Consider the following 26,099-nt stretch of genomic DNA (forward strand, 5'->3'; position numbering starts at 1 on the left):
GGCGGTTCGGCAATGTAGTACAGTCAGGTATAGTGTAGTGTATAACATGACGCGCAGCGACGCGGTCGTGCGGCGATAGAGATTTGTTTGCTCTTGGTTGGCGTTAGTATACACGCGAGAAACGGAAGTTTCCTCGCTCGGAGTCACTCCTCGTACACATCAGTCTCAATCGAGTTGCTCACGAGAGCGCGTCCTGCAAAGGGAAATCGTGCAAATCTCAAGTATTCTCAATTGAATCTCGATCGGCGAGAGAACACGGAACACGATGGCATCGCACGTAATGGATTTTTACAACGGCAAGAACGTGTTTGTGACTGGCGGCACCGGCTTCGTCGGGGTTTGCTTGATTGAAAAGCTTTTGCGATGTTGCCCGGACGTGAAAAATATTTACCTGCTAATACGTCCGAAAAAAGGAAAGGAGATTGCGGAAAGGTTGGAGGAGTTGACGCAAAACTCGGTGGGTAATCTTAGGCGCGGTCGAGAAAATAAAAACCGGTTTTTTTATGCTATCCTCTCAACGGTATGACCTTTTTTTTTGTTATAGTCGTACGATCGTTTTTCTTTGCACAGGTTTTTAATAGGATGCGAGAGCAAGAACAAACTGATTTATTCAAGAAGCTGATCCCGATCGCCGGTGACGTCGGCAAGGAGAACCTGGGAATGTCCACGGTAGACCGTGCGACTGTGATAAATACGGTACAAATTGTTTTTCATTCGGCCGCCACGCTCGATTTCGAAGCCGATCTGAAGAGCACGACAACAATTAATTTACTGGGTACACGCAGGATCGTTCAACTCTGCCGAGACATTAAGGATCTCAAGGTTAGTCAGGCAGATGTTCCACTCTCTTATATTGTTAATATACTATTATACTATTGTATATTAATTGTAACTACTAATCTATTGATTAGTCTATTATAATTCAATATCATATCTTAGGATTAAAGATACATGATCTATTCTTTGCTGAATTGATGCAATAAATTAGAGAAAAAATGTATGTACTTGTCTCGCTTGAATATATTGAACCAGTTCAGCAGCTACAAAGAACAGATCAACAGATTTAATGAGAATGCAAATAAAAATATAGCTAAGTCCAGTTGGTTAACTTATTCAGTATTTATTCTTTAGGCATTGGTACATGTCTCCAGTGCATATGTCAATTCAGTGTTACATGATGTTGATGAGGTAGTGTATCCTGTGTCAATGGATGCAGATACACTTTTAAACCTGGTCAGTACGCTTGACACTGATGCTATAAATACCAAAACACCAGAAATATTAAAAGGTCACGCAAATCCTTATACATTCACCAAACACTTGGCTGAACACGAGGTGGCCAATTCAGGACTTCCAGCTGCGATCGTGCGTCCTTCAATGAGTGAGTTTGTTTATGCTTTTATTTGGGCTAGTGTTTAGTATATTCACTATTTTTCTCTCTGTGTGTATGCGCCATTTGTAATCTACTGAGATTGTCACATTTGCTAATTTAAATCTTTATTTTAACCCTCTGTCGTCCATCATTTTTTTAACAACGCCATGGTCCCACTGTACACTTGAGTGTTATACATGTATCACTAACACATAACTGCTTTAAAAAATTTGGCAGAATTCCAGGTGACTCTTTGAACATTCCTGAACATGTTTTGACAGTCGCCAAACCGGAATGATCAATACGTTTTTTTATGAAAAATTGAAATTTGTTGGTGAAATTGACCATCGTAGTTTCAGGCGTGTCACTCAAGTGTACAGTTGGACGACGGAGGGTTAAATTTTTAACTAATTTAAATCTGATTTCCTGTATCTAGTAATAGGGGCATGGAAGGAACCGATTCCAGGATGGACAATATCAAAGAATGGACCACAAGGTTTTCTAATGGGTGCTGGTAAGGGTGTTGTGAGAAGATTGCCAGTTGCGACCCATCTTGCATACGATTACATTCCAGTAGACATAGTAGTGAACAGCCTTATTGTTGCGGGTTATAACGTCGATCGTGACAGGTGATTCTAAAGAAAAAATGTTATATGAAATTACTTTAATCTTTTGATTTTTACAGAAAAATTTTATAAAATATATTGCGCGTGCCTTCCTTTCTTAAGCGAAATTATTCATGTTTCTTGAAATGGCTTGTAATTTTTTTTCAGCGATAAGGAATTGAAAGTGTACCATTGCACATCTAGCACGTGTAATCCTTTTCGATGGAAGACGGTAGAAGGGTCTGTGAATAATTATTTACGCGCTTATCCGTTACGAAGCGCCGTTTGGTTCCCATATCTCAAGTTTTTACCATCGCTCTTCTTATTTAAAATATCGGCCATCTTCGTTCACTTTATCCCTGCTTACATCCTGGATACAGTTACTCGATTGTGTGGAGGTCGTCCAATGTAAGCTTCGACTTTTAACACAAAATATGTAAAAGCTTCCTCCTTTCCATAAATTGTAAAGTATATTTTCTATTTTTTTTTAGTCTCGTTCGTTTGCATACGAACGTCAACAACTCATTAAATCGTTTGGAGAAATTTATTTTTCAAGAATGGCAATTTAATAATCCACACCTGCTACAACTGCACGAATCGTTGTCTGCGGATGATCAAAAATTATTCACCTTGGACATCAGACCGTTGGTTTGGAGAGATTATTTTTTGGACTTGGTACAAGGTGTCAGATTGTATCTTCTTAAAGAGTCTCCGAAATCCTTACCAAAAGCACGTCTCAAGAATAAAATGTAAGTATATATATTATCAAACATAAAGGGTGTTTTCCAGTAACGACACAGTGCGACACAGTGTATCATTCTATCTTTGTTGTTCGCTGGTATTGAAAGAAGATAGAATGATATACTGCCCAGCAAACATTTTGGTTGTGGGATGTTGCCAAATGAGAAACAAATGTCGGCAGAACTATAATGCCAAAGCCAGAGCCTACTGTGTCCTCAGTTGGTCTCCAATATGAACCAAATCTGAGGAACATATTCCACAGTCAAATTGACGACAACATTAGAGCAGATCTGACAATAGAACGGTGAAAATGTTGCATATTGACGGAAGTGTGCTAACAGAATTGTAACAAAGTATGTTAACAAAGTATGTTTTCCATTTGCGACCTTTCGGCAAACGTAATTTGCCATATTTGCAATTGCAGAAAATGTTATAGGGGTGTGTCGCACTGTGTCGTTGCTGGAAAACACCCATAAATGTGTGTGGTGTGTGTCTTTTTAGAGAATTTGTTTCCTCAATACACTCTTATGTTTGAGTGATCTTCCTTTTAACAATGTGATTATTGTTCATACTTGTATGTCTGTTCACAGATTATTGGTTGCACATCTGGGCTTGCAAGCCGCTCTGTTAGGCTTGTTCTGGTGGCTCGTTAAAGTGTCGTTTGCTACGACATGGACGAAAAGTAGTTTAATTGTACCAATAATATATCTCTTGTTCGATCAACTGTGAATGCGATGAATGATATCAAATATTTGCCGACTTACAAAATATTTTTCAATTATGCTATAGAATAGCTTCGGTAATAAAATATATTAGAGTCATATATACATCTATATATTTATATATTATATGTATCAACATATATCGTATGCATACGCACATATATATGTATAGAGTGCTATTTAATTAGCCGTCAATCAGCGCCGACGCCGGACGTACGTCAGTGAGCTGCGCGCCTGGTAGTGGTATGTACATGAGTATTCCGCCGCTGCGTTCATGCTGTTAAGACAGTCTGTGACTCACAGACGTGTGTACTTCTAAAGAACGGCGCTGATTGGATTGACTTTACTCAATAATTACTACTTTATTAAACATTATAGAAAAAAATGGTTCAGGACTTTTCGACTCAGTTTTTCATGTGAAAATAGTGAGCGCGGATTAAATAACACCCTGCGTATATGTATATATATATGTGCGTATATATGCCGTGTGTCAATACTCTTATTTCTTTAAGGGGATCCTGGAGTGACCAGGGAATTTTTTCGCGATGGTGCTGCCATTTGCACAATAAAATGCTTTTTATAAAAATTTCGCAATTTGTGCGCATAAAAGTGAGGCACTTTTGAATGAAGACAGAATAAAGGAATATGAGGCGGCTTTTAGAAATGAATTTAAAAGTGTAAGAGAAAAGAAAAGAGTGTTTGAAAAGCTTGTATGTATGTATAAGTATGTACAAAATTTTCAAACATGCTTTTCTTTTCTCTTACGCTTCTAAATTCATTTCTAAAAGTCGCCTCATATTCCTTCATTCTGTCTTCATTCAAAAGTGCCTCACTTTTGTGCGTACAAATTGCGAAATTTTTATAAAAAGCATTTCAATTTTAATTTTTATATATGTATGTGTGCAATTGGCAACACTTTTCACTAGGCACTCCAGGATCCCCTTAACGGCGAAAGTTTCTTGTGTGCATTTTTAAGCGAACACTTGTACTTAATCCAATTGATCAACTATGACAAATTTCGGAGGCAGTCTTAAAAACTAACATGTCATAGACTTTTGCTGCTAATTAGTGAGAATATGGCTGACGCGTTCAAACTTGAAAATGCGCATACAATACATTTTCATAACATTCTATTGGTGATATTCTTATATTTTTGGTGTTATGCATAAATGGGTATGGGTAATGTAAACAATTGTTTACATTATTAAAGTATTTTATGTATATGCGCGCGCGCGCGCGCGCGTGTGTGTAAGAAATATAAAAAAATTGTTAATAAACAATTGACAAATTTATAATTAAATATATCCATTATTATATTATAGCTGTATTAGTGATTTGTTAAAAAGAAATGGTATATAAAATATAGTTTGCAAGTTTACTAGAAAGATTTATGAATTTTTGAATTTATAATAAGAAAATTTTTCATAAAATTTGGTTTATGACACACAATAAATAATTTAATATGGCTGCAACGAGGAAACAGGGGTGTTTAATAGATCAAATTTAAACCAATTGATTTGCATTATGGAAACTGAAATGAAAAGTTTGGCATTCGCAAAATGAAGCTTTACTTTTTTTCTTAAATAGAATTTAATTATATATAAATTATATTTAATTATAGACTGATACATTATGATATATATATATATATATATATATATATATATATATATATATATATATCATAATGTATCAGTCAATTACTTATTAAGAGATGGTCTCGCGAATCCGGAAATATAGATATTCAAGAGTATATCAACGTATCTTATACGAAACTGATGTATTAATTTTATCATTCATACTTGCAACAACATGAGCGTCCACAGGGAGGATGCAAGATCGAGCATTTGCCTCTCCTCCCTGGAATCAGCAAACAATTAAAATTAGCAAAAAATAAAAACTTTTTTCTTCCTTGAAATAAGGAAAAAAAGATGCCAGATTACAAACGCACAGCATCTACTTTATTGCAGTGAGAAAGTTTTTATTACCAAAAGATGCGTAAATTTTTAATTATAAGTATTTTAATTCTAGAAGTAACATCCCAGCAAACACAGTTATATAACAATGATATTGTCATAATATAACAGAATGTAACCCGCAATATAACATGTTCGTTACATATAACGTATATGTTAGTTGTAATTTCCCACTCAAACGATATTGCAGTAATATAACAATAATATAACATGTTACTAAAATGTTATTTAAATGTTATATAAATGGAATATATATTATTTATTCTTTCTTCCTCTCTCTAGTCTCTACAACTACAGGTGTATGTTTAATTTATTTTCCTAAACGTTATGTACACGTTCGTACTTTCCTCTTATTTATTATTCGTTCAAAAATGTACCACTTCATCGTAGAAATGGACTTACGATACAAGTTGTGCCCTGCCGTGATCACCGTTCCTATATATATTTTGTATTATATTTTTCATGCGAGAAACGAAGCCATCTACCAGACAACTCGACATCTGAATGTTAAAAATGATATATAACATAGACATAATATGCAAATATTACAGTTATGTAATATCGCATATTTCAGTTATATTACTGTTATATTATTATAACCAATGTATAACAGAGCAATATAACAGTTTTATAACGCAGTTATATTGCAGTTACAAAGTAAATTATGCAACCTCAACATTAATAATATATAACAGTTGTTATATTACGTGTTACTTCTGTGTTATATAATAGTTATATTTTGTGTTTGCTGGGATCTTGAATCATGCCCCTCCTTAAAAAAAATCCTGCGGACGCCCATGTGCAATAAATATCAAAAATATAAGATCAATATTAGCAATCATTTGCAAGTAGTTAGTAAGTAGTGGGGAACAAAAATTGTGTTTACGTCACATTGACACATTGACGGTCACATGTGCATTTTATCAGCAGCTCCATATGACCATCTTATTTATTCAAACAATCACCAATGCTATCAACAAACATTTTCAACAGATTTTGGATTAACAAGATACAACATATCCCAAGAGTTGTTGCATTTTAAAGAAGTGGTATGAATTTTCAATTACTTAAAATTCAATTAATCTCAGATCTCATTATATGTGTACATATTTTTTATACATACTATGCGATTATTTCTAATGCATTAGAATTTTTAAAATGATTTTTATTATTTCTCTCTTGGAGATACTAAAAAGTTCTTTGGTACAACATTAGAAAATGTTATAAAATGTGTTTTTATATATTCGTCATAGATCTGCGTGCAAAATAGTGAAAAGTTAAAAAAGGATTATATTTCCAATATAGTTTTATACAGAATGTATATGTTTAAATATTATATCATGCCATTAAGTAGGTTATTCGAAATCTCGAAAAACAAGGCATAATAATGTTGGACAAAGATACTTTTTTCATCACGCAGAAAGCGTGGTGCTGGCGCAGTTTTGTAATGCAACGATTGCGACTTGGCAAATATTTTGGTGCATTTATCATGATATTCAAAGTATTAAATGACAACAGGAAACACTTCTCGGATCCGAAATTGAAAAATCATATTATAAACGATACATGGAGTAAATACAGCAAAACTCATCAGGAAAATATGAAAAGTAAGGGCGTAATCAGTAATATTCTTATTCTATCATTTTAATAGATGATTTGTTTATAGTGACATAACGTAAACGAATTTAATTAACGATATATCGAATTATATAACACGCGTTTTATATCATAATATATTCCAGCATGATATATTCTTGAATGAGCTCGATGCTTAATTGGACTATTTATTTGGATATTAATTCATCCAAAGTATCCAAAGAATTTTAATTTAATTAATTTGTCTTACCTGCTACAGAATACTCGGTAGAATATTCAGTACCTTGGAAACAATTCTTCTCTTTTTCAGAAGTTGCAAAACAAGTGGCTGACCACTACTTGCATGCCAGGTGTGCTACAAGGTCGTGGAGTCATTGGGAAGACCCGTAGTGGTTCATTGCTTTTTTTATACCGGTGTACCATGGATGGTAAGTAGGAACGTCTCAAATCTCAACTCGAATCCAAACCTGTTTTCTCATAAATATTCAAGACGTTAACGGCGGATGCTTGCATAAACTCGAGCAGGGATGACTCTCTGCTATTTTTAGCGAAACTTTAGAAAAGATATGCAAATTCGAAATTACAGGCAAGGATGAAATTGCGACAGAACAATTAAGGAGAGGAATGACTCGCTCAATCCCATCGCTATCTGGGGAAAGGATAAAGAGAGAATGGGAGTCTTTAAGAATCCGCTGCCGCCCTCAAAGTTACTCCCAGCGGGTCCAGCTGCACTGGACGAAGGCGACATGAAGAAAGCCTCAGAAATGATTGTACACTCAGCCGTGCAACAGAGATAAAACCGTGCTATTCTTGGTGTATGTGTGCATTCGATCAGTTTTGACAATTCTGATCACATCGGAATACAACGATAAAAAATACTGCCGAGTAACATTTCGACTGTCCCGACGATCCATCAATTCGAATTTTGCGCTCCTCTAAAAGCCCGAGCGGAATTGTCCGTGGTCAGGACTTGCATTCAGATCGTTCTGCTCTTCGCACAGTTTCATCGGAAATTATTTTAACGGATTGTTTTTCAGTAAGTATCTACATATTTCGTGACGCATGAATCCTTGAATCAGACAACTGACAATGGATGACAATTTACTATTCAAATTAAATTCAATAAAAGTAAAAATGCAGAATTTTTTAGAATCTGTTACGATTATTGGAAACAACTAACGACAATTTTCAAGCTGTTACGTTTTCTTTCGTTTCATTCACTTCATTCACTTGTCTTCATATTTCACGATTTTTTCACTGATACGATTACGTTAGATCCGGCGTATCTCACGCGATATTAGAAAGAGTAAACTAAGCGTTCAAGTGCATCCATGTGCTCTCCAAATGAGCCACGTTAGACTCAAGGACATAATATTTGCTATAAATATTCCGCAAATATATCTTCCTACAGTATTTCGCCAGTAGATTTACATTGCGCCAAAGCTTAACCGAATGTATATAACTTTTTACAACTAACATCTTATTTCTCCGCTGTGTACGCCGCTTGTTCGATAATCTCACAGAGAATTCTTTAGAAGCTATCATTTTTTCTAATATTTTTTTCATTCCTAATTTGCTACATATTTCTTGTTCCGAAAGGGTCAAGACTTCTCAAACATTCCCCCCACTGTGCTTTGTTTGCAAGCCGACTCTCCTCTCTAATTTGCGCAACGTTCGATTTCGATAGTTAATCTCTGTTACAAAGCCTGGAAACCTATCGGCAGAAGCGACATGTTTTGGATTTTCTTTCTAATAAATTAACGACCTTTGGGGACACTTGCGATTACGCACTGCATCTCTTTCCCTGTACGTAAGAGTTTTGTGCGTTATCAAACGTTCTTTTATGGGATTTTTCTTATCAATTTCCCTTTCAATTTTTGCATGCTTCTTTTGTTAGTCCTTGATGGCTATCACTAAAGATGCATTAAGAAACATATGGAATTATTTTTTGAGTATTATTGGTGTATCACAGATTTTTGACTCTATTTTCTCTTTTTCTTCATTGAAAAAACTTTTTTACAGTTTTTATTCATTAAACATATCGAAAATGTCATCGATATCCGATTGGTTCTCCAATCGAAGTGTTTTCGTCACTGGAGGTACCGGATTTATGGGGAAGATTCTGATATCTAAGCTGCTGTTGAGCTGTCCCAACATTGCCGATATCTTCATAGTAATCCGAAAGAAGAAAGGTGTTGATCCGCAGACAAGATGGCATTTGATAATGCAGGTATTGCAATCGCTAAATATTGTTTCGCATATTTTTGTTGCAATTGTTAGGCGTTATTAATGCTATGAAAAAAATTATTTCAAACAATTATTAGTTGATAAATTATTAGTTGACTCGAGTTTTTTCAAACACGCCATGAATGATCGTTATTACCTCCTATATCTCTAAAATACGATCGTATGTGATTTGTTTCGAATTTTTAATCCAAGTAAAGTTTAAGCAAGTATACAATGACTATAATCGAGAAGGAGAAATTCGCCGGATATTTATAACGGCGGAAATTCCACATTGCGAAAACAGGGAGAACCCGAGTAGCACAGTGCATTGGCTTTACATTGGGGTAAGAAATGCATTGGCTTTACTAGGGAAAGAAATGGTCGATTTATGATTATATATCTTATGTAAATGTAACATATGAATACAACTGTATTTATGTGGGACGTCACGCATTATCGGTACAAGTAGACGTATAAAAAAAAAAGATTAAGAAAGTGGCACAGATATATGTGCATACTAATAATATACATATATATATATATATATATATATATATATATATATATATACACGTTTACCGAAATGAGTAGAACGCAATCCGTATTGCGATCTCTTTGGCGATTGCGCTATCATTAAAATAGCTTCGACTAACGATGAAGCAACATATACGTAGCATGCAATACTCTTTCCTGACAACATGACGCGCCGCGATTATTCTCTAGAAGATTTATTATAATCTCTAATTCCTCTTTTTGCTTTCACAACGGCTCCTTAATGAGGATTCACCGAAGAGTTCGAATGGCGTTACAACATTTCATATGTCTGCATAGTGAAATGCAATTCTTTCCTTTGGATGATTTGATAGACCTGCTCTTTACGAAGAGTAACGAAAGGCAGTTACCTTTAGCATACGTGTGGCAACCGACAAGTATTACCGTTCACTTACGTTCCTCTACGTAAACTTTTCACGACCGTGCAACGAGAATCAATGCATACATCGATATTAACGCCCAAACATCTCCATTTTATTTTATTCATTTATTATTATTGTTCATTATTTATTATTGTTCATTGTCTGAGAAAAGCAAGGCATCATTTTTTTGTTACGGTAAATTTCAAAACGAAAGTTAAAGCTGACGAAATGAGAGACACGCGCTGAAGTAAACGCGAGAAATGATCGATATATATATATATATATATATAATATAAATATATAATATGATCATGTGCAGATGAATTGAATCATCGCGAATAGCCTTGACATCAATTGCGTCATCGCGAAATTTTTAAATTACTTAATCGTCTTCGAGAAACTTTCTTCCAAAGGTAAGAAAGTTTAGTAGGATCTCTATCCTTGGACCTAGATAATAAGTAGCTAGAAATCAAACTCAACAAGCACTCCAAACTTGTTTGATCTGTCTCGAGTTATGTTTTCAGTGTGTAAAGAAGTAAAAATAATGACACAACAAATTATATCGGAGATAATTAAACATCAAGCGTTTAAAGATATGATGTATTCTGTGACAAAATCAATAATATTATGTATCACGAAATATAGTCACATCTAATTATACTGAACTGAACGCGGTCTGATCTGACAATTGATTGTGAATTTGTTTTCTTCAATCGCGTAGATTCGTACTTTGCTATTATTAGCAAACTGTTCGAAAAAAATAAGATGGCATGTATTATACAGGGTTTCCCAGAATTGTGTATGAAGCGCTCGTGAGCGGGTAGAACGCATCGAACTGAGAAGAAAAGTCCTTTACCGTTTTAAAATTTTCGCAATAGTTAACGAGTTATTAATTATTAAAAATCGCTATATTAGTCCGGCGTACCGCCGAATGCAAGCGCGCGGCGAGATGCGACCGCCTAGAGATCGAGGTTGCTAGGCGAGCGGAGAATTGTTTATTACAAGTCGCTCTTGCCTAGCCATTGCCACTTGTAATAAACAATTCTCCGCTCGCCTAGCAACCTCGATCTCTAGGCGGTCGCATCTCGCCGCGCGCTTGCATTCGGCGGTACGCCGGACTAATATAGCGATTTTTAATAATTAATAACTCGTTAACTATTGCGAAAATTTCAAAACAGCAAAGGACTTTTCTTCTCAGTTCGATGCGTTCTACCCGCTCACGAGAGCTTCATACACAATTCTGGGACACCCTGTTTATGCTCAATCGCTCAATGAAAATTGCATTTGCAGGAAGAACCATTTCGAATCCTTCGAGAACAGTATCCAGAGAGACTAAAGAAACTTGTAGTGTTAACCGGTGATACGAGCATAAAAGGACTCTCTCTGTCTGCAGAGAAGGAACGATTCATTAGTCGGGTATCCGTCGTTTTCCACATGGCCGCTAATGTCAGATTCGATCTACCACTGAAAACCGCTATCAGGATGAACACCATGGGTACTATGAACGTCGTGGCATTAGCAAAACAGGTGACAATGCTCTCTACAGATAACATATATTATAACATTTTATTAAATGGTATTCTTACTGCTATTTATATTCTATTAGTGGATTAATCAAGTAAGGCTGTAAAATTTTACTCATTAGCCAAAAAAATTAACCAAAACAAAGTATCTTATCTGTAGTGTTAATTAAAAAATACACAGTGCAATAATTGATTTTGCTGTAAAAGTTTATTACGAAATTATTAATATATTATATAATAGCATTATGATTATTTTTACTTAAAGATGCCTCTACTCGAGTCGTTTATTCATATGTCGACGACTTTTTGTCAATGTGGCGAGCTAGTGTTGGAGGAACGCCCTTATCAAACCAGCATTTCAGCGGAAAGTGTCGCTCGTATGATCGACACGATGACGGATGAAGCTTTAGAAGCGATGAGACCGCAACTGTTGACAAATCAGCCTAACACGTACGCTTACAGCAAGGCACTCAGCGAGGATTTTGTATCGAGATGTGGATTACCCGTAGGAATCATACGCCCATCGATAGGTAAGAATAAGCGTCTGTTAAACGTATTTCTTTTTTTCCAATCTTTGTCTCACATATAGATGATTTATTGTCTATATTGAAATAATTTATTTCATAACAAAATCAATCAATAATAAATCAAATCAAAGTAAACAAAATGGTTTTTTATATAAAGTTTTATTCTTTATAAAATTTTTTAATCTGTGAATATTTGAGGGATTGATGACGATGTCACGCGTAATGATCTGGCTGTTTGATATCAGTGGCCGCGTCTTGGAAAGAACCAGTACCTGGCTGGATAGACAACATGAACGGCCCGACTGGGTTGCTAATTGGCGCGGGTAAGGGAGTCATTCGATCCATGCTGTGCAATGCGAATTACCTGATTAATATGGTGCCCTGCGACATGGCTATAAACGCGACGATCGCATTCGCTTGGCGAGTTGGATCAGAGAAGTGTACAAAGCCGATGTTTTTAAATGTCACGATGAATAAAGAGAATCAGATTTCTTGGGGTGACGCATTGGAAATCGGAAAAAAACACTTATTCACCAATCCATTCTCACGTAAGAAATTTTAACGAACAAATATGAAAAAATAAAGCGATTTATTATTTATAAATTTAGCTATTTATTCAAAACACGATTGATATATTCGAACAAACTATTTTCCTTATTTTCGATCTGTTTTGTAGTATCTTCTAATAACATATTAATAATGCATCCTAACATATGTTAAATGTTGTTATGTTATAATCACTCGCAGTGTCATCTATCACGAAATAACGTCACAATTGTTTCTGCTTAATTCAAAAATGCTATAAATATATTCTAGACTATAACACAAAAACGTAGAAAACTCATTAATAATGTATCATGTTTCTTTCAGAACCACTCTGGTATCCCGGTGGAAGAATCACTTCCTCGAAAATTCTCCATTGGTTCGCCGTTCTGTTATTACATATTATACCCGCTTATTTACTAGATGCTCTGCTTATCGTCACCGGAAACAAGCCCTTCTTGGTACGAGTGCAAAATCGAGTGAGCAGTGGATTAGAATTGCTTCAGTATTACACCATGAAACAGTGGAATTTTCTGTAAGGCTAACATTTTTTTTATTAAGACATATAAAATATTCAACGCCGTGCTCTTCACGTTCCGTTGACGTTATTAATTACAGCAACGACAACCTGCGCGATCTGCAAACTCAGCTGTGTTCCTCGGACAGAGAAACATTTTTCATGGATACGAAAGTCATCCGCTGGGACGAGTATATGTTGTCGTACATCTTAGGCACGAGACAGTATTACTTAAAGGACGATCCTTCGACGCTGCCACGTGCGAGACGGGTCTTCTTCTGTTTGTATGTCGCCGACTGTTTGCTCAAGACGATACTCGCAAGTTTTGTTATCTGGATAATGTACTCGTGGATGATGTCCGCTCAACTCGTTACAACAACGCTCCTCGAAACAAATGAGAGAACGTAGAGTAAGAAACGTGTCAACCGTTCAGGAAGTAAACATTAAACAGGATCCACGTTATTGAACCGTGTCGCGTTCAAAGTTTCTATCAAGCCAAATCGCGTGTCGTTGCGAACATGCATGGAATCGTAAGTATATATGTTCGCGATGGTACCATGATTTGGTTTCAGTCATTTAATATGCATCATGTAACAAAAAAGGAGACAAGAGGGACATCACGATATGACAAATTTTCTTATTCCTCGAGTTTCTTTTACTTTCTGAAAGAAAAATATGCTTATATTAATTTGCATAGAAATCTAAAATTTCCCAAAAAGGAATTAATGAATAATATAAAAATTTTATAAATATTAGCAAGTGATTTCAAATATCTTAATAATTTAATTGGTCTGAAGATCATTCGTAAAAGTAATTCACGCTTAGGGGAACTATAAGTACGTAGAAAAGATTTGCGTTTTTGCAGCAGTTGACGACTTTTACGTAAGTCTGCCATATTTATTCAGAATTTCTAAATAAGCTGATAATTTGTCCTGTGAATCCTGTGTCACCTGTCACCAATATTCTGCGACCGGCAAAAGTCTCGGCTATCCTGTCGAGTGCTACGTCGGTTTTACTTTGCTCCATCGTGACTAAGTCTTGGTACTGCAAGAGTTTCCCTGAAATGTCTTCAAAATATGAGCATCTTTCACATTACATACATATATACGTTGTGGAAACTAATGTATGTAAAGAGAAATTTAGTAACATTCATTAAACATTCATTAATTCATCTTACGTTGCGTTGCGTTGCGTAAAACGTATCATTGTTATCGAGTTATTAGTCGAACGAAAAAGTGGATTATGGATACGATTATGGATGGAGATAAACGGAAATAAAAATATGCAGTCTCACTCAATCGTGTCTGATAGTTTATAGAGTTTAATTACATCTATTTCGGACTTTAAACAGATAAGTTGTTTCGTTAAATGCAGAATCACATTTCGATAAGAATAATTTTATGTTTCTTGATGTTCATAAAAATTATTTGCTCTCGTAAACATTTAGTACTTCAATATATGTTTCATTAAACTACTTCATACTCCTAGAATAGATTTTTGTCGTTTAGATTCTAAGGAAATTTATTACAATAATTTTCTTAGAATCTAAATACGGACACGTGCACAAGTGTTACTTCCCAGTAAACACAGTTTGTAGCAGTTACAATAGATGTCAATGTTACATGTAACATAACTATTACATCTATGTTATATAATTGCTACATTTGTGTTTACTGTGTTATTAATACTAAGGCAATTAACATTCGGTTTAGGCCGCGCCAAGTTTTTTGAATAAAATATTTGTATTAAATTTGTTTGCTTTATATTATATATTATTATCTCCTTTATTTCTTCTGAGTTTTATCTAGAAGTTCGTTTTTGCACGTACATTTAACGCCTTTTTACCTTTTTTAAAAAAGGTAATTTTGTAATGATATACAGGGTGTTTCCTAAGTAAGTAGACAAACTTAAGGAGGATATTCCTTGGCTTATTTTAAGAAGAAAAGGTCATATAAACATATGTCCTGAACTGCTTTGTTTTCCAAAAAAAGTACATCACTGTTTTCGTTCACTTTTCGGATAGCGTGCTTTTGCAGTACGAGTCAACAGCGGTGGGGATGGAGTGGGGATGGTCAATTTTTGAACAGGAAGTTTGCCAATCGATGGATCGGTCGAGGTACTCAAAGACCAAACCATTTATGGCCTGCAAGATCCCCAGACTTAAATCCAGAAGATTTTTTTCTATGGGAACAGCTTAAATCTTTAATTTACGCTACACCTATTCAAAATGAAGAAGATCTCAGAAATCGCATAATAGATGGATGTGAAAGAATACGTAACACTCCAGGTATTTTTGAGCGTGTACGTCAATCAATGGAAAGGAGAGTCGAGGCGTGTATCATGGCTGCAGGTGGACATTTTCAGCAGTTACTGTGATGTTATTATTTTTCTTTTTAGTTACTATTTTCTTTTTCGTTATAATTTTTCTTTTTGGTTACTATTGTTTTTCATTTGTTTCATTTGCAATAATACAAACTGTTCTATAATAAACGAAAAGTGAACGAAAACAGTGATGTACTTTTTTTTGGAAAACAAAGCAGTTTAGGACATATGTTTATATGACCTTTTCTTCTTAAAATAAGCCAAGGAATATCCTCCTTAAGTTTATCTACTTACTTAGGAAACACCCTGTATATCACAACTGATCTTACGCTGCATTAAAGTTACTACAATTATAATAAGTATATTGCATATTTGTCCAGTTTACTAATATGTTTATGATAAAGGCGTAAAATTATAATTAAACGTACGTTAGTGTATTATATTGATTACAAAAAAGTGGTCACTTTATCGTAATTTAATCGCTATTCTTATTATATTACACTTTTTGCTATATAAACATTAAAAATAACTCCAGTTTACTTCGCCAGTGTTGTATAATATAAATTTTAATATAGTGATAAAATGTATTGTTCGCACTTGATAAGGGCCAGAATAATGGTCGAAACGTAGTGCAATTTAGTATTTTGTATTGCCAGTTAGGGACACTATATTAAAATTTATATTAAACATTAAAAGTTGTCATAATATATAATATAAAAATTATAGTTAGCGCTATATATATATATATATATATATATATATATATATATATATATATTTCTGCTGCGAGTCAAGCTACGTAACACTAAACTAATGTGGATACATAATTGGTTCGAGACTCGATAATCTGGACTGCTTTATACTCTGCGTGCTAAGAAGTAATGCTATAAATACTTTGCCATGATAAAAATAGGCTAAAGACTGGTAAATAAGACACGTTTTTCGGTATCTCGTCTTCCGTTTGCGTTTGCTTGTATGTGCAATAGCTCGATGCGGATAAACGGCGAAATATTTTGAAACAGACATTTCCACTTATCCGAATAATTATTCGAAGCAATACTTCGCTTTCCAACCCATTTCTAAACAAGCGCGCGTGGCGGATTTTTACGACTTTTAGGAAACTAGATATCCAGTTTCTAGATAAATAATTTGTCGTTAAGATCGCGCTCGTAAAATTAAGATTAATCGCAATCGGCAAACACACAATACGAATTTAACGAGTTTCAGTCGGATACTTTCTCCGAGTTGAAACAAGTATTAAAAGGGAACGCGTGCGCGCGCATAAGATTTATGGATGTGCGGATGTATGTACGCTCGAGTGACGATGATTTAAGTTATATTCATTTAAATGTAAATTTCTCCCGATTTAGGTAATAGTTTCATCGACATTTGTACGTTGCATTTTACCGTACAATGTTTTTGCATACGTGACATTTTTATATAGTTTTGTTTTTTTGTACAATAAAATAATCTTAGTAATAGTATCAAAAATTGATAATGATAATATCCTAATATCCATTTTCCTGAATAAATATAAGCAGGCGGAGAATATAAGGTGAGGCTACAAATTACGATGAGTGTTGACTGTTTTTTTCTTTTCTTAATGGATCGGCAGAAAACAATGTGATTTACGTATAGAATATATTATCGGCAATGTGTTACTTACTAGTCGAAACAAGATAAATTTTTTTTATGTATAAAATTTTTTATTTCTTTCAGTTTCCGTTCAAAAAAAGGCGGCACAATGCAAATCGCAAAAAAAAAGAAAAAGCATCAAGAGACACGAAAATAAAAGGCGAAAGTATGCGAGTTAATTAATTTGCTCAGACTCGCTTAAGAAAAACATGAGGGTGACCTGTCCGAAGTTTCGACGTACGCTGAGAGTGCGCTGTGCGTATATGGGCTAGTGTCTACATTATGTAAGATTTAAGCCTGCAGGTAAAGTGTGCACGTGATTCGCTATGAGAATAAATGCGCGAAAGCATCCAAGGAGCCAGTACGAGACATAATACTTTCTCAGTACTGCGGCGGCCAGTCCATTCGACCGAGGCACGGCCGAGTCCGAGGCCGAGCTCGAGTACGAATGCGATTTCATGCGCGGACTCGACGCTGCTCACTCACGTTGCACTCGTCCGACGATCGCCACGACCATTACTTCTCGCGGTAAGTGCAACTAGGAAGCGTAAGAAATCACAGCACTACAGACGATTATTCCAAGCTTCGATGAAGCTTCGAGCAGCTTCATAACATTATCTCGTTCAGTCACGTATCTTGATCTTTCGATCGCGGACAAAAAGTGCACGCGATTGTCAGCCTTCATACGTATACGTTTGTAAGACTGAAAGGAAAACACGTGGTGAAATGTCTAATGACACATGTACGGACAATCAGATTCGCGAGTAGGCAAGAGTGCATCCGCTGGAGGATCGGTCTCCGGACCGTTTCATCGGGTGAAATTAATAAACTTTAATTTACCGTATTGTAGTAACGCTGAGATAACGTTGGGTGATGATCGTTGATTTTACGAAGAGTTCGACCGTTACATTTTCTGAATGAAGCGACGCGTTAATGAGACGCGAGTTGCGAGTCTAAGAAAATTGCGTTTCGTAAAGACACCACGTCGTCACGTTTGATCCAGTATGTCGCGATGGAGCATTTCTTAAACTCCAGCAGAAAGTTTATCTCAAGGGGTTCAACGAGACATTTGCATTCGCGCTTAGTAGCATTCCTGGTAGCGAAATGAAATAAGAGTACCAAGAATGCGATCACATGGCGGTTTTCTATTAATTATTCAAACTTCTGTAGCATTGTTTATGCCGCAAAGCATGACAAAGTTCAAGCAATTAATTCGATTCCTTTTTTATCTGATCGTATTGTTGACGACTCATCGCGAGCTGGTCTGGTTTCAATCGGTGATATTCTTTTAACACTAGATTTACGGTTAAATTGCTTGTATATCTAGTTTTACTAAAATCTGTCGTATACGGGGTACATTAAACTTCGGTTTTCGGTTTTTAGCTTTTGGTTTTCAATTTTCGGTTTCTCGTTGATAAAAAATAATCCTTTTGATTTCTGTATCTTTAAGCATGAATTCTCAATCCGTCAAATTGACGGATTCCGTCAATCTAGTGTTAAGTAGCAGGATTAAAAAACATTGTTGCATAGTTGATTCGCGCGATTTTATTATTCTTAAGAAAAAATATTCGATTTCGCAAAAATCTAATTTTCTAACCGAGTTATTAGCTATTATTCATTTAATATCAATGTCCATTAAATTCTATTACACAAAAAATGTGTATAAAAGCAAGACTCCAACATCGGAAAGAAGAATAATTCTTACTAGTTCTTTTAGTAATTTGGATTGACGAAATTGCTGTTAATGCGAATAGAAATTGTGTATTATTGTAGCATTACATTATCTGTCTAATCGAGTCTCAAGTTTCTTTGACCCGAAACAAAGCGCAATTTACATATTCATCAATACCTATCAATTTCTATAGCTATTATTTCCTTTCCGTTTTGATTGCGTGTATATGATCGCGCAACACTTAATTATTCAGTGATAAAAATAAAGGAACGCGTTTGTTTTTAATAGTATCACATACATAATTGTACATATCGCGCAATACGTTCTGGAATATTTGTTTTCGTTTGCAGTCATTGTTTTGAGTTACCAAGGATTTCCGACAACACCATATCAACGAGATTATAGCGCGTCGTTATTGTAAAATGTAAAATTAAGATTATTTTGATTTATAGCACAGAGACATTGGGTATAATATTTTAATCTCAACGTAAATAAATAAAAGAATAGCAGCAATGACGAGATTGAGCGACATTCTATTGCGCATTTGTTTTTTTAGGTTTATCTCATTCATAATCGCATCTATAATCGATTTTTTCATTCATAATAATTCACTTCACGGAACAATATCACGTAAGATAGTGATATGTTTAATGGAAATATTACTGAGTTTTTTTACATAACGATAAATATGTATATAATATCATGCATTCTCATATTTTGAAGACGTTTCAGGAAAATTCTTGCAGGATCAAGACTTAGTCACGATGGAGCAAAGTAAAATCGACGACGTAGCACCCGACAGGATAGCCGAGACTTTCGTCGGTCGCAGGATATTGGTGACAGGCGGCACAGGATTCTTAGGAAAAGTGCTGATCGAGAAGTTTCTGCGATGTCTACCCGACATAGCGCAAATTTACATGCTCATCAGGCCGAAGAAGGGCAAGGATCCCAAGCATCGACTGGAGGAAATATTTGATTCACCGGTAAGCCGATATGTGTAGCCTAATATCACGAAATGTGTCGCCTATCAAAAGAATATCAATAGGAAGCAAGTTAGAAAGAAAGAAATATTAAAAAATACAATATTTATATAAAATAATATAATATTTTATATAAAATATATAAAAATAGAATAAAAATAGAAAGAAAACGCTTCACGAAAGGAAAAAAAGCTGATAACTGGAAAATGGTCGCAAAGTGCCTTCAGCTCGGCAAAAATCTCTCGTTCTACCTTCGAAGATGCCTTACGTGCGCGTATCGGCGTCTTGGTCTCTCAACAGGAGCATTAAAAAGAGAAAGTGCGTGACTATGACTTTGCTGCTACGTCGCGAGTTGCATCATTGTTGTCTTACGACGATAACGCGCTAGGTGCAACGCGTACGCAAGGTGCTGCGAGAAGGTACGCTCGTGCGCACTTTGGATATTTCACGAATAAATAAAGTGAAAGTGAAACTAACCGGACCATCAACCACGGGCGATCTATCCGCGCGCGACGAAAGAGAAACCGAGTCAAGGCCTCGTCGAAAATACAGCAAAAAAAGATGATGATGATTATTATTGGTATCATTTTCTTGCTGGTCTCGGTGAAAGCGCGGGTTGCACGTTTCGTACCATGTTATGTCACATCTTTCAAATTTTAACGCAACACCATAACACACACTATGTCATATACATGTGTGTGTGTGTTATACACAAAGTACACACACACACACAGACATACACGCACGTACGATAATATATGAGCTGTATCTTAACCGTCCGTAAATTGGATGTCAATAAAATATGACGATATTCATTTTATCGCATGATTTAGCAAAATATTGTTACGAAGTGATTCTTCAAGCGACAAACTGGATGAATATGAGAAACTGTGCTTAGTCACCTAAATACGAGATACATAGAGACGTTTCCGAATTTTTTAAATATTATTAACATCACACTGGATATCGCGCGTTATCCGTAGTTATGTATGTTTAATTTATACAATATTAACTCAGATGGGAGATTATTATACGTATTTTAGGATACTTTAGCGTTTGCTCGATATCTGTCTATCACTTTCAAATCCTCTGCGTTACATGTAATAAGATTGCTTTTCTTTCTCGCGGGAAGATTTATGCAGAAAATAGCATCAAGTATGATTTTGCAATCAAAAATTGCAAATGTAAAATTACGCAAAAATCAGCCACATGCATATAGATAGAGTTATACATGGTATGATGATTCGCGCAATCGATCATTAGAGATAGTAATGGATAAGGCAACTTATTTCAAATATAAATTACAGCTTTTCGAGACAGTCAAGGCTCAAAGGGGATTGTCGGCGCTTCATAAAGCAGTAACAATCGTTAGCGGAGACGTATTATTGCCAGGACTTGGATTATCTGTGGAAGACAGAAAGATGCTCTGCGATAATGTCGACATTGTCTACCATGGAGCTGCTACCGTTAGGTACCGTATTGAAGATGACAAAAACTATGCGTCATCGTTTTTCATTCGAATGATGGAACCTTGAAATACTTTTTGCTCATTTGTATCGATCAGTCTGTCGACGACGAGCAAAGCCGACACTAAATTAACATTTTTAATCATTCTATTTACAATTAAAATTAAATAGAATGAAAAACTGATTAATATCCGAAGGTATTCATTGCGTAGATACTCATCAAGAAAGTCCAATGTCTCAGTATCTTATCGCATTTAGAAAAACATCAGTCATCGAATCGAAGCAACGAAAGGCATTAATTCGCGAACGCACAAGCTGCAAATTCATGTATTTGTACAACTAGTATTCTCGCCAGCCACGACTCGGTGAAACGATAATCGCTTGATTGTACGTCTTGCAGATTCGATGAACTGTTGAAGAGAGCTGTGTTATTGAACACACGTGGCACGAAGCAAATGCTAGAGCTGGCCAAAGAAATGAAACATTTACTTCTGTTTACTCATATCAGCACTGCCTACTGTCATCTAGAAGAGAAAGTAAGTAATTCCCGCAGGCATGTAGAGAAAGGGTTCAGAAAGGAAATGAGGAACGACGCTTTTGGTTTAGATTTTGGGTGAGAGAACGTACCCTCCGCCCGCGAATCCTCACCAGGTAATCAAGTGCGTCGAGTGGATGGACGACGATGTAGTCGAAGCTATGACAGACAAGATCCTGGGTAAGGTACCAAACACGTACGCTTTCACGAAGGCCTTGTCGGAGAGCCTCGTAGAGGAATCGATGCCGCATATTCCATCGATAATTTTAAGGTATCGACGGCAATGCTTCTCTCGGCATGCACGAATTTTGCGCGCATTGGAAGAAGCTTTTCTGACAATCTGTCGGTCGTAAGGCCAAGCGTAGTTATCCCCGTTTGGAAGGATCCGCTTCCCGGTTGGACGGACAACATCAACGGGCCTACCGGTCTTTTGATCGGTGCTGGAAAAGGAGTCATTAGAACGATGTACTGCAACAAGAACGGTTATGCCGACTATCTTCCTGTTGACATTGCCGTGAACGCTATTCTCATCACCACGTGGAACTTTATTTATTTCAAGGACTACGAAAAACGGGTGTACAATCTCACGAGTAGCAACGAGTTCAAGGTACGTAAAAGCATCCGCGCTCGTTATTATAATGGAAAATCATCATGACTTTGTAAATCCACCGTATAAGCATCTCAAATACTCGACTCTAATTTTTCTCACGCCCGATATATATGTATAATATATACGTGATGTAAATGCGACTAGAGAGGCGTAGAGACTTATTCTTCAACAGTATCGAAATGAGATTTCTGTTTTTTGCCTACAGATCTCTTGGGAAGAAATAATAGAGCGCGGCCGAAAGATAACGCAACGCGTGCCCTTAAATGGGATCGTGTGGTACCCAGGTGGCAGCATGAAGAATTCACGGCTCTTGCACAATATCTGCGTCCTATTTTTCCACATGCTACCGGCCTATTTTATCGATACAATCCTCTTTTTCTTGGGCTACAAACCTATGTGAGTATCCGCGAGGTCTACATACGTCAAGTATCGCTTCATGTATTGATCGATTTTATTTACGCATACCCAGTATGTGCCGCGTGCATCGTCGAATACAGAAAGGATTCGAAGTTTTCGAGTATTACGCCAATAATCAATGGGACTTTGTCAATACGCACGCTCTCGATGTAAGAGAAAAGCTCAACAGCACGGAATACAAGACCTATCAAATACACGGCACGGATATGGATATAGATGCATATTTCGAGGAATGCATCCGAGCCGCTAGAATTTACATATTAAAGGAAATGCCGGAAACCTTGCCGGCTGCTCGCCGACACTTGCGAGTGTAAGTTTACAAACGAGATTCGGTGGAAATCCGGTTTTACTGATCTCATTGTTACGTTTCTCATTTGTTCTTTTTGTTACAGCATGTACTGGGTAGATGTGTTCACGAAGATCTTATTTTTCCTGCTGCTTATATACTTGTTGGCATCCTGGAGTGAAAGTTTCAGAGCACTGCTCGCAAGTGGCTCCAAGTACGTCATGAGAGCATTAAAATAACTCGTCACGATTCAATTACACTGGAACCACTATTCTCAATGAGCTCACAAAGATGTCGGCGTCGATGATTCAAGAATCATCCGAACGTTCTATTATTTAATCTTGAGGAAATATAACGGTATCAAGTATAGCACGCAGTACATAAGATATATATATATATATGGTATTTTGTAGTGTGCATTATAGACTATGTTTCCATCGAGGGTTAAAGTCGAGTCGAAGTCGGATTGAGGTGAAACCGCTCTTGCGGTGGAAACAACCAAACTCGAACCTGAACCCTATTAAAGGTCCGATGGAAACAGATGACCCAACCCGACTCTGACCGATGGAAACATAGTCATTCACAACTGTATGCGCACTACATCGGCATAGGAATAGAATAAAGAGGATTTGAATAAAGAGATGTACAATTTACGCAATTTCCGATTTTATTCTTAAGATTGAAAAATTCAGAATTAAACGGAGTCTTGTACCGGTGGCTCGTAACCCTCTGGCCTGTCCACTTTGGAACCACTGTCACCGGCTTCCTCGCTCTTATTTCCGCCTCCGTCTCCGTGCAACTCCAGCAACTTGCTGAGCTCGAAACGCGGCTTCTTCAATACTTTCACCTATCAATTTATGCATTCGTCTCGTTAACGGTTCATTAAGTGATTGCTAGTGCATCACTAATTATTTCCACGACAATCACGTGACGTAATTAGGTGTATCAGATGCCATCCGATATGTTCAAATTCACGAGAATATTTTACAAGATTCATCACTTTTTTCAAGTTTTATCTCCTCGATCGTGAAGCGGTGAAGTTATATAAATGATTTTATATTATCATTCTATGAGCGCATCGAATGGCTTCAATGATCAATTGTACATTTATTTATCCATAATCACTTTACTACTTACTTTACGAATGTAAACGTCGTGCAGAGGATAAATGCCCTGCGAGGCCTTCTCGATATCCTTAGCCGTAGCGTCCGGAAGCAATTTACTGACCACGCCTTTCAAGTCGGTCTTGGTGACGTCCTCCGTGATGGTTTCGACCATTTTCTGTCGGATTTTTTTCACCTAAATTAAATCATACAAATTATAGATTAGCACGAAGGATCAAAACAGAAAAGAAAAATTAATGTTAAATGACCGTACACTTTTGCGAATTTGAATCAGTTAAAAGTAAAATTCTCCATCTAAAAAATTGCGACCACGTGAATGAACCGTGTGATCACGTGTTCACGAACTCTGGACATCGAGAGCGTTTTTTTAAGCATGTTATGGCGAAAAATGCAACAGATACAATTATATAAAAGATAAATAATAATGAAAACTGTTTGAATAAATATATACTCGTGTCTGCACTCAAACGCAAACCAATTGATTTTAATTATACGAAATGTTTTATGACATCATGTAGCAGTTCAATTTTGACTACTTGCTTGAACTGCAAGTAGTGTGGTAAGCAACTGCATTGATATATGCAATGTTTCCGGTCATTCAGCCATTAAGGAAAGAGCTGAAATGAGCAATGGAATTGCGTACGTGCAGAATAAAATTAGGTGGGTACAGACCTGCGCGTGTTGCGCGTAACACGTCTTTCTGGTACTCAGTTGATCCTTGTTCGTGAAACCAATGCAGAAAACTCTGAGCAAGTAGCCATCTGTAGTTTTCACATCCACGTTTGCCTCGATCAGAGTCTGCCACTTCTTCACCATCGAGCGAAGCTTGTCCGTGGTCAAATCCATTCCATGAAAGTTGGTCAGGACATTACGACCTTGAACATCCTCGGCGATCAGTCTAAATTTCCGGAACGACCTCTCTGCATCCTGATCGCTTTGCAAATCAGCCAGAGATACTTCAAACACTCTAAACTTTAATCCTTCCGAAGCAATTTCTATAAAATAAAACGAGTGTGTTATAATATACGCATGCATGTCTACACGGAAAAGATATCCCTCTTTTATAACTTTTAAACATGACAATTAGATTTTAAAAAAAGACAAGATTCTTACTTGTTCCCTGAGTCCTGTTGACCAAGGTTTTTCCAACCTGCCGGTTGGCAAACATAGAGGGTGCCTTGACATCATACCAGTCTTTGCGCGTAAAGGGATCGACGCTGCAATAATACAAATAATAAAATAAAATGAAAAAGTATGATCATATAAAAGAAAACATGGCACTGGATAGCGAGATTGATTTTATCGCGTTAACTGCCTGCGTGATCACGCATGCTATTACTTGCGTCAATGAACAACAGACATAACCTCTTTATACACGTTGGATCGAACGAAATGTTAACAACGATGCTCAGAAGAACGCATGAAATACGTCAGGACTTTTACGTTTACCGCAATTGTGTCAGGTTTGGAAAAGAGAATATTATCATAGAGAATAATCAAAGCGTAACACGTACATACGCCGTTGTCGTAAGCACGCGAGTATCCACTATAACCAAAGACATCACGCAAAATGTTAATTCGATAAAAAGTTTCTCACAACTATCGGACAATTAGCTACATTTCAAAGATAATATGTTCATCTTACATCTTCTTCTTCACTCCCTTTTTTCCGCCTTTACTGAGACCCTTATTCTTTCCAACAGCCATGATTCCACGTTATAGGCGAAAAGAGAATCCTCTGCAACGGAAATAGCAATCCAACCGATTCAAACCATGTTGTATATTACGTT

The 26,099-nt window shown here is 36.4% G+C and overlaps 3 protein-coding genes across 3 annotated transcripts; 2 read left to right on the top strand and 1 right to left on the bottom strand.

The window, feature by feature from the left end:
- On the top strand, positions 1 to 23,843 carry LOC105287977. The gene is made up of 22 exons (XM_020034435.2): positions 1 to 457; positions 571 to 822; positions 1,132 to 1,381; positions 1,809 to 2,001; positions 2,146 to 2,385; positions 2,469 to 2,726; positions 3,309 to 3,444; positions 8,910 to 9,242; positions 11,443 to 11,679; positions 11,941 to 12,205; positions 12,448 to 12,750; positions 13,073 to 13,280; positions 13,364 to 13,669; positions 17,605 to 17,747; positions 19,615 to 19,874; positions 21,179 to 21,342; positions 21,738 to 21,873; positions 21,944 to 22,143; positions 22,227 to 22,479; positions 22,688 to 22,878; positions 22,952 to 23,209; positions 23,292 to 23,843. The coding sequence occupies exons 1-22, from the start codon at positions 266 to 268 to the stop codon at positions 23,422 to 23,424; spliced, it is 4,911 nt and encodes a 1,636-aa protein (XP_019889994.1). The 5' UTR covers positions 1 to 265; the 3' UTR covers positions 23,425 to 23,843.
- On the top strand, positions 6,097 to 7,880 carry LOC105287911. Its single transcript, XM_011353778.3, has 4 exons — positions 6,097 to 6,465; positions 6,837 to 7,023; positions 7,323 to 7,440; positions 7,599 to 7,880. Exons 1-3 carry the CDS (start codon positions 6,328 to 6,330, stop codon positions 7,400 to 7,402), a joined length of 405 nt encoding a protein of 134 aa, XP_011352080.1. The 5' UTR covers positions 6,097 to 6,327; the 3' UTR covers positions 7,403 to 7,440; positions 7,599 to 7,880.
- On the bottom strand, positions 23,835 to 26,099 carry LOC105287910 (40S ribosomal protein S3a). The gene is made up of 5 exons (XM_011353777.3): positions 25,955 to 26,099; positions 25,423 to 25,526; positions 24,982 to 25,304; positions 24,323 to 24,484; positions 23,835 to 24,032 (listed from the first exon to the last, which is right to left on the bottom strand). Exons 1-5 carry the CDS (start codon positions 26,014 to 26,016, stop codon positions 23,880 to 23,882), a joined length of 804 nt encoding a protein of 267 aa, XP_011352079.1. The 5' UTR covers positions 26,017 to 26,099; the 3' UTR covers positions 23,835 to 23,879.

Source organism: Ooceraea biroi, chromosome 2 (assembly GCF_003672135.1).
Source record: "Ooceraea biroi isolate clonal line C1 chromosome 2, Obir_v5.4, whole genome shotgun sequence".
Classification (NCBI taxonomy): Eukaryota; Metazoa; Arthropoda; class Insecta; order Hymenoptera; family Formicidae; genus Ooceraea; species Ooceraea biroi.

Coding starts and splice junctions, on each gene's coding strand:
- LOC105287977 (XM_020034435.2), top strand. CDS start 266: ATGGCATCGCACGTAATGGATTTTTACAACGGCAAGAACGTGTTTGTG. Junction 2,727..3,308: donor GCACGTCTCAAGAATAAAAT/GTAAGTATATAT, acceptor GTCTGTTCACAG/ATTATTGGTTGCACATCTGG. Junction 17,748..19,614: donor CACGACCATTACTTCTCGCG/GTAAGTGCAACT, acceptor CATATTTTGAAG/ACGTTTCAGGAAAATTCTTG.
- LOC105287911 (XM_011353778.3), top strand. CDS start 6,328: ATGTGCATTTTATCAGCAGCTCCATATGACCATCTTATTTATTCAAAC. Junction 6,466..6,836: donor TGTTGCATTTTAAAGAAGTG/GTATGAATTTTC, acceptor TTCATCACGCAG/AAAGCGTGGTGCTGGCGCAG. Junction 7,024..7,322: donor TCATCAGGAAAATATGAAAA/GTAAGGGCGTAA, acceptor TCTCTTTTTCAG/AAGTTGCAAAACAAGTGGCT.
- LOC105287910 (XM_011353777.3), bottom strand. CDS start 26,016: ATGGCTGTTGGAAAGAATAAGGGTCTCAGTAAAGGCGGAAAAAAGGGA. Junction 25,527..25,954: donor AAGGGAGTGAAGAAGAAGAT/GTAAGATGAACA, acceptor GTATTATTGCAG/CGTCGATCCCTTTACGCGCA. Junction 24,033..24,322: donor ACGACGTTTACATTCGTAAA/GTAAGTAGTAAA, acceptor ATAAATTGATAG/GTGAAAGTATTGAAGAAGCC.